Here is an 8,951-nt window from a genome sequence, read left to right on the forward strand (position 1 = left end):
AATGCGCTTCAGGAACAGAATAGCCGAAACCACCTCTTCTGCCACAAAACAGGACAACAGCGCGAACGAGGCGTGGGCCCAGCGCCGGGTACTGGACCCTGCCTGCTCCTTCAGCCAGAGGCAGCACCCACCAGGCTGAAAAGACAGCGATCCTCAACCACCCTTCCCAGAGCCCAACAACGGAGGGAGTAGGAGGTTCTTCAGAGACACAAGGCACGCCCATATCTCTCTCCCCACAACAGCAGCAAAATCAGGAAGAGAAAGAGCCAGAGAACGTGCTGCCCACCACACACGCCCCACTCGTCCTCCTGGTGAAACGGCAGTCCTGTTTACACTGAAGCACGCAGAAAGGTCTGAAGAGGTGCACAGAGACCCAAGCTTTTGCAGACTGCCAACGGTCAAGATTTATTCTTGTCCGTTAATGCCTCGGGGTGGAGCCTGCAGAATGAAAAAGTGGGTCCCGCCTTGCCAGAAAGCCTGCCACGCTGCTCAGACGCTGCTCAGACACGAGTCTGCCTTCAACCTCGAGGCTTGCTTCTCCCACCTTGGACGTGCACGTCTGAAGGAAAGACACTGTCTCCTGGTACTGGTCACGGTCAGGTTCTGAGCATCTGTTCCGGGAGGAACCTCTCCCTCCCACCAGCGTTTGCAGAACACAGAGGAAATGCACTCATCTCCTCAGCGCGTGGGAAGATGAACACCATTTAAAATAATGTCTTCACCAATATTCACCAATAAAGGTAAATCCACCGGCTCCTCTACTATTTGCCTCTTCATAGAAACACTGGCATAATGTCTTGCTTTCACGGATTCCTACTTGACAAGAGTATCATGTTTCTGGTAAACATACAAACATCATAAAGTAACTTTTTCAACTTTATTTTTTTTCTTACTGTTGAAGTTCCACAAATCACTTTTCCTGGTGTAAAACTTACTCGTATTTTAGTCCAAAAGCATCCCAAATTTGGCGTTTTGTTCTTTAACTTATTCCCATGGCGTTCGTTCAGACCTCTCTGCTCCAATCATCGGCATAAGCGAGTGACTGTTAGGGGCCACCCTTCACAATGAAACGGCATCTGTTCATCCCCGGTGCCCATTACAGCCCAGGCACCCACTGGCTCACTGAGCCTCTCGCCACCCACCCCCACCTCACTGGAAGGACGAGTCCAACTCGCACGACGCAGCACAGCTCCACAGGTAGAACCCTGGAACCCATGATGACAGTGAAAAGTTCCAGGCTATCTCAAAAGCAATTTTTTTTTTTTTGCGATACGCGGGCCTCTCACTGTTGTGGCCTCTCCCGTTGCAGAGCACAGGCTCCAGACACGCAGGCTCAGCAGCCATGGCTCACGGGCCCAGCCGCTCCACGGCATATGGGATCTTCCCGGACCGAGGCACGAACCCGTATCCCCTGCATCGGCAGGCGGACTCTCAACCACTGTGCCACCAGGGAAGCCCAAAAGCAATTTTTTAACGCTGAGGAAAACAAGTTTACCTAAAATAATTTGCCAACATGAACCAAGTCAACAAAACTACACGAAGAGCACACAACTCACGGCTCGGTGGCCCCAAAGCTGCTCCCCGAACCCCACATGGCTCCAGGGATCCTACCTGAGCAAGAGCAACAACTCAGGTTTTTAGGTTCATGCACAAAAGTACACCTTGGTTTGCAGGGTTCTGCTTTGTTCACCTGTGCAGACACAGCAGCTAATATATCATTTTAGTATAGTAGTAATACAGTATATACAGTACTGAGAGTCCCACAGTAGACTTGCAAGTATTTGTTGAATAAATGTGTTCCTAAAACAAGCGTAAATCAAATTCTGCTTAGAGATCAGTATGTTTCCAGAAATCTGAACCATCTATGAATAGATAATACACCACCATTTCAGATTTTCTTTCCCATTTGTCAGTTAAGAAAAGCACTTGATTCTAAGTTTCCTGGCAGGTCGGATTTTTTTTAAACACAAATATTCTAGAATGTCTGCTTCTTAAAATAACTCTGTGATGTCTTTTTATAATAAAAACACTTAAACCTAAATGAATGTTTTACAAATTTGTATTTACTCGATCATTAAATTTAGACTTTACTGCTTTAGAACTTATATCACTTTATCTACCTTAATTAAACTTTATTTTTAGAGTAAAAAGAAAATTCAGTAAGCAAATACTGTAAACAACAATGTTATGGAATGTTTATGTTTCAAAGAAGCTTTAGCTATTTTAACCTGCTACAAGTATCTACTTAGGTATAAACGATCTGACATTACAGGTAGAGGCAAAATATTAAGGCTGAAGTTTTAAATTAGTAACTACAAATCACTTTCAAATTTATCTTCACAAATCTGAGAGGTATTATTATCACCCCAATTCTACAGATATTATTACCACCCCAATTCTACAGATAAGACAACGGGGCCAATAAGTGGAGCACCTGAAAGTTCCTATTCAATAAATAGTTAACAAATTAAAGCGACTTAACCCATAAACTGATTTGAAATGATCAGAGCTGCAAGTTTTCGATATTTGCCAATCACCCAAGAAAAAACAGTGATGAAAAAGATTTTAAGGATCCATCTTAAATCTCATTAGAAACGTCTGGCAGGTACTTATGAAAGAGAAAAGGCCTTTTTATTATAATAATAAAGAAGTAGGAAGAGGAAGAGATGAATAATCTCAACTAGTAATCCCAAACTATGGTTCAGGCTCCTTCACATTATCGTGATAGATATTCTGGTGTTCAGTCTATAATATTTCTACATTGTGACAGTGACTCTGAAATTGCCTCTCCCATCGTTAGAAGCTCTTTCTTGATGCTGAAGTGTGATCCTTAGGAAGGCAATAAAAACTGTTTCTATTTTTTAACCAAAGGTTATGATTTGAGTTCAGGGTCATTTCTTTTTGGTTCAATTTTTAAGAGGAACAAATAAATTATTCTGTTAACTGACCATATTTTCAAATAAATCAGGAGGTCAATGAATATAGCTATTCTTCTTACGTTAAAGAACTAGAAATACCGCCAACATTTTTAACATATCTATTCCAATATTTGGTCCCAGAAAAATCAATTTTAAAGAGCAATTTAAGTTCACCTGGATCAAACCAAAGGCCTTTTAATGCCTATGCAGCTGGCTGTTTTGATAATAATTTAACTAACCATGTTATTCTTAATAAATGGTATCTAAATCACTGCTCCACTGTTCTGTTTTGTTTTGTTTTTTTAATTTAATCTTCCTGCTGTGGGCCTCAAGTGAAAAAAGGTCCTGTTCAGGATTCATTTTTTGTAAGACATATTAAATTGTGTGCCCAGTTTCTAGTCATCCTCAAAGGGGTTTATACAATTAGAGAATTTTTCTGACTTTTCCAAACTTAGTATAAATGCATGTTCCAATACAAAAATCTCACTGTCTAATTTTCATTATAATGAGTTTGTTGTATCATATAGCCTTGACTCACTTAATAACATTTTACATGTTCATTCCGCCACTTCAATACTTTTCATATAGCCATTTCACCTCACTTTTCACTGAATAATGTCACAAAGGTATAGTAATTTAAGTTGGTAAATAGGATGCATTTTAAGCATCTTACCAGTACCTAAATATTTTATTTCATTTTCTTGAACAGAGCATTGAACTACTTGCTTGCTTCAGTAAAACTAGTAGTGTCCAAATGCGCAATTTTTATCCTACTATTTAAGACCAAAAAATTTCCTTTCCTTTCTCGCTAAACGGTACTGACTTTTGACATCTATCATCCTCCATCATTTTTTTGGGTCCTCTCTGGTTTTTTAAATTCACTCCTAGTATTTTGTGCTGCTTCTCCAATTTTAACATACACACTCTCTCTTTTTTTTTTTTCTTTCTTCTTTTTCTGGTGGAAGACTGAAAGCACCAAAGAAAACTGTTAAAGGAAACAGAGCAGGAAGATACAGGCCTCTTTTGCACTTAGTTTGGCTCTTCCATATACAGTTGTTATAGAAATGGCTCAGACTACTGATGGGCCAAGAAATTCAAAGAGGCACTACAAAGAGGCACTATAGTGATTAACTTTCTCAGGTTTCCAAACACTACGGATTTTATGTTTCTTAATTTTTAAAGTATACTCTGTCAGGTATGGTAATCACAAGTGATGCTATAACCAGATGGGGAAATGGACCACTCTGAGAAATTACTAATGTTAATTGACACTGACTGGCACGTATGAGGTACCAGGCACTGCACCAGCAAGTCATATACCAAATATCAGGCACATCTACTGTCCCCAAGGGCGAAAGAGGAGGCATGAGGCCAAACACACTCTCCACTTTCGTTTTCCTTAATTATAGCTTATAGTTATTAAATTGCCACATTCAGGTTAAATATTTAAATGTGAAATTACCACGGTAACAATACTCATTCAAATCCAAAGTTCAACTTTAACTACAGAATGTACAAGACTCAGCACTTAGATGTTTTATTACCTTAGCCAAGGGAAAGACAACTTAAAGGCTTTACAAACACAAAATTCAGTTTTAAAAAATCAAAACTACACTAACTCTTAAGTTTAAAAAATCTCTGATGTCTACCAATATATTGTTCCAGAGTAGTAGAGAGAAATGTGTGTTTTTTTTAACTTTTAAAACTGGCCCTGAAAATTAGCTAAAAGTTAAACACACTTAAATGTGTATCAATAGAAACATATTATGATATATCCATGAAACAGAAAATCATGCAGTCATTGAAAAATAAAGCTTTATAAATGTGCTGCAATGAAAAGATCTCCAAGATATACTGAGTAACAAAAACAAGAGGCACATACAAAGGTATACTTGTATTTGGGGAAAAACATGTATCATCGTCATTCGGGAAACAAATACAAGAATATAAGAGTTATCTCTGGAGAGTCAAGGGTGTAGTACTAGTGGGGATGGGAGCCAGGGCTCATAAAATGGGCCAGCAACCTTCGCTTCTTTACACCTTTCTGACATTTCTTTTAAAACCATGTGCATACACTGCTTCTAAAATTAAGGAGCTATAATCAATCAATAAATAAAATTATTAAGCAAACTGTTTTTGACTGCCTTGAGTTGACCTATATTTACTAAAACAGAAAGATCAGGTGAAGGGACCCTCCGTGGCCTGGCCTTCTAGAATACATTCCCTCTTCTCTCATTCCTTCCTCTGGAAGAAGGAATGTCTGATCTAACTGGTGATTGGGGCAGGGAGGAACTGAGCAGAGGGGCCCAGCCCCTTCTGAACTCGCTTTCAGATCAACCTGCCAGCAGAAGCTGATACCCTTCCACCATAAGTGGTGGGTTAGAGAGGGGCCGGGAGGTGTGCTGTGCTTAACTAGCTGTGGCAGTGATTGCGTGTAAGGCTATCTAATTAAGTTGAAATACTGAAAAGCCTCTGCATTTTTGTTGCTCTTCTAAGCTGTGCTTTCCAACACAACTGTTACTTCAATCTCCACCTTGTGCCTAATTTTCAATTGATCCTGAACCAGTCTGGAGGGGAAGGGTGGGGAGAGTTCTAAATCCCAACAACCTCCAAGATACACCATGAAGTTAAAAAATTAAATGAAAAAAGAATGATGCTATATAGTATGTAGAGCATGAGCTCATCAATGATAAATTTAAAAAAAGACACTACTATAAAAATATATGCAGGTTCAAAAATGTCTGAAAGAACAAACGTTAAGCGGCAAACTGGGGGAAGGCTGGACTGGGAGACGTGAAGGAGGATTGTGGCTTTTTACTTCATTTGCTTCTGTGCTATTCATAATTCTCTAACAATCATGTATTACTGTGGTAATTTTCAAAAACTTTAAAATATATTTTAATCATTTTTGCTGGAAGTTTTCATAACTACAGATCAAGTGCAAGTTTCTGAACTTTATGATCATTACAGTTTAGAGAAGTGGTTCTCAAGGTGTGGTCTCCAGACCAGCTGCATCAGCATCTTCTGGGAGCTGGTCAGAAATGCAAACTCTAGGGCCCCGCCCCGAACCTACGGAATCAACAACTCTGGGGGTGGAGCCCAGCAATCCATTGGAACTACCCCCACCTCCGTGATTATAATGCCAGCTACAGTTTGAGAACCACAGGGCTAGAGAACTGTTTACAATTATCAACTTTCAGTTTTCCCATTCATAAATCCTCAAGACCTATACAACACATACACACACAAGCCCCTACCGACCTATCAACTCATTTTACATCTCAAGTCAACAAATATTTATGCAATACCTTCCAAACTGCACAAGTGTAGCAACTTTTTAGTATAAACTAAACACTTCAGCAGAGAAATGATTATTTTGAAACCACTGGGGAGACTCCCCAGCCCCTTTAAAGGAACCGAAGTAGTCTGTAAACCAGAGCCCTAGAACAGATTTCCTCCAGGGAAGGAGCTGTGAGATGGCTACCTCCATACACCCTGAAGAACAATCCTCAACCAAGTAACAACTTGCTAGTGGAATGCATTATAACTTTATATTAGGAAGTTTATTTAAAATTAAGGAGTGTTAGCATTTATAGATACCTGTTTGGTGATCGTCTTGGCCAACGTCTTCTGTTAGATTCTGCAAGAAATATGTTCATCATTACCAAGAAATCACATACCATACAGCAAGCTTTAAAATTCAATATTTTCATAAACAGCTGACATCTTAATATCCATAATCTAAATTTTATCAAATCCACTTAAAACTACTACTTTAAACGGCTGGTAGTTTTGTCTTTAAAAGATTGACTTACTAGCTTATTAAGGGTGTGGTAGATCTTATGAATATTTGCCAGTGTTGAGAGATGAGAGTTCAGCTGAAAGTCTTTAAAAGAAAAGGGGAAAATTCAGTGTCATTTACTTCTCATATTGCAAAAAGACTATTAAAAAAGAAAGCTCAGAAGTGAAGATAAACAAATGTTTTGATACAACTGAATTCTATCTCCATTAATTTGATACTTATTAAATAAGATACAACATGCAACTACCAACCTATCTGCTAGAAATAAAGTCTGACAATTAAATTCCCAACCACATGTTAAAGTTCATGACATTTTCATGTGAATTGTAAGGTAAAACAAACATACTTCAGTAGTTATAATAGCCTATCAGCAATAAACTTGAGCTTAAAAGAAAAATATCAATAATGCTAGCAAATTAAACAAGTCACAAAAATAGAAGACAGATTCCAAATGAAACTTCTTCACTTTCTCTTTCTCTTCCCCAGAATTACTAGCACAATATCAAGCTCCTGGCAAGAAAATAATAGGAAAGCATCTCAACCATTCGGCATTTCTTACAATATACTTATTTTGTTGGCTCTTATATAACATAGAGCAGAAATGGAATCTAAGCCCCTCCCCTTCCTAATTTAACAAACACAGACAGATCAAAGGACTATCCTGAAAGCTCCCAGTCTGAAAGGCCAGGGCTCTGGGATGTAGTCTATAGTTACCTGCATGGCAACAGTAAAATGTGCCACAGAACCAGAAACACAGAGGCAGAACTCACACTCACAGAGAAACATGGCCAAATCAAAGACTGTCTCCACATGCCATCTCTAATAACTGCACAATGAATCATACACACAAGACGAATTAAGTTGCTCCATCATACAATCCTGCACAACATAAAACTTTAACTGTTAGGCTTTTGAATCTCCAATTTCAAATGTTTTTTATCAAGTTAAGTATGCTTGCCTACGTATTAGGCTATGCGAATATGGGTTAAAAGTCTCTGAATAATTTCATATTTGAACAAGCAATAGAAGTATTTTCATAAAATATCAAGATTTACAGTAGTTCCTTTTCTTTACTATCATAAAGACTAGTAAAGGTTAGTCTGAAAATAACCTTGAAAAGATACTGTAACTTTCCAAGTTATGCCATTCGGATAAAAAAGAAAATAATCTCCCTTCACTGGAATTTTATGTGGGACACATATCAGATGCAAAGCGCGGACACTACAACACGAATTGTCTCTGCTGGGCCTGGACTCTCTGGGCTGCTGCTCCGAATCTGGAAAGCAAGCAGACTTGTCAGCATTTAGAAAGCTTCACTCTCTTTTCTAAATTGTGCCAGGAATCCAGGTCTAGGCTGGCCTGGAGGGCAGAGGGGCCAGCAGGCAGCGGAGACCCTAGCATGCACACGCCGCTGCCGGGAGCAGCGGGCTGCACGAGTACATGCGCACATGCACGGCTCTGACACACGCACGCCGCAGGCACAGCCACCGAGAATGGTCCAAAGAATCAGAGTTCTTGGCTCAGAGGCAACCAGAGCAGGGCCTCAAATATAGACATGTGTTAACTATTCTGCATTATTAATTATTTGGCATCTGAATGGTTTAGCCATATTTAAGGTAAATGATGACATAATGTGCACAGACCTTGATTTTCCATCTTAATTAGTGTGACTGCACAGAAAAGGATTAAAAACCATTTGGGGTATCTGAGTGTCTATATGTGTGTGTATTTATTTACTTATGCTTCTATTTCATAAAGCTGTGTAGGGGGCTCTACAACTAGAAGCAACAGCCTCCTCCTGACCTGCAAAGGCTGTGGGGAGCTTAATCTTACACTGCCCCCCTCCCCTGGCACCTACGACCAAGCCATAAACCCCCTTTTTGTACTCTCTCAATTTAAAATTTGGAAGACAAATGATATACTACATTAACCTCCTGAAATATTAATTAAGCTCCTGGGCCCCCCAAAAAAACAAAACCAGAAAACTTAAGGGTCTAGATTCTCTCTCACTGAGGCCACACAGAAAGGGCTTGCCAAAGATCACTGCAGCAATGAGGTCTCCAGAACTCATGCCATACCACCCTGATGTTAATTCAACTGTCAAGATTCACACAGGAGAATCTAAACAAAACTGCTAAATCCTTCTATATACATGTGCGCGCGCACACACACACACACACACACACACACACACACACACACACACACACACACAGTTTCTGCCAAAACAC

At 39.6% G+C, this 8,951-nt stretch overlaps 1 protein-coding gene across 3 annotated transcripts in view; it reads right to left on the reverse strand.

Moving 5' to 3' along the window:
* The window catches only part of DCUN1D4 (defective in cullin neddylation 1 domain containing 4), a 68,891-nt gene that overhangs the window by 43,247 nt on the left and 16,693 nt on the right, over positions 1 to 8,951 (reverse strand). For all 3 annotated transcript variants that reach the window (XM_024746733.1, XM_024746731.1, XM_024746732.1), the window contains 2 exons: positions 6,734 to 6,804; positions 6,519 to 6,558 (listed from right to left, as the gene is read on the reverse strand). Coding sequence is in view for 1 of the 3 variants with exons in the window: in XM_024746731.1 (XP_024602499.1) it covers positions 6,519 to 6,558; positions 6,734 to 6,804 (111 nt within the window). In the remaining 2 variants the exon portion in view is untranslated. The remainder of the gene's footprint in view (positions 1 to 6,518; positions 6,559 to 6,733; positions 6,805 to 8,951) is intronic.

The sequence above is a fragment of the Neophocaena asiaeorientalis genome, unplaced genomic scaffold (genome assembly GCF_003031525.2).
Source record: "Neophocaena asiaeorientalis asiaeorientalis breed wild unplaced genomic scaffold, Neophocaena_asiaeorientalis_V1.1 scaffold19, whole genome shotgun sequence".
NCBI lineage: Eukaryota > Metazoa > Chordata > Mammalia > Artiodactyla > Phocoenidae > Neophocaena > Neophocaena asiaeorientalis.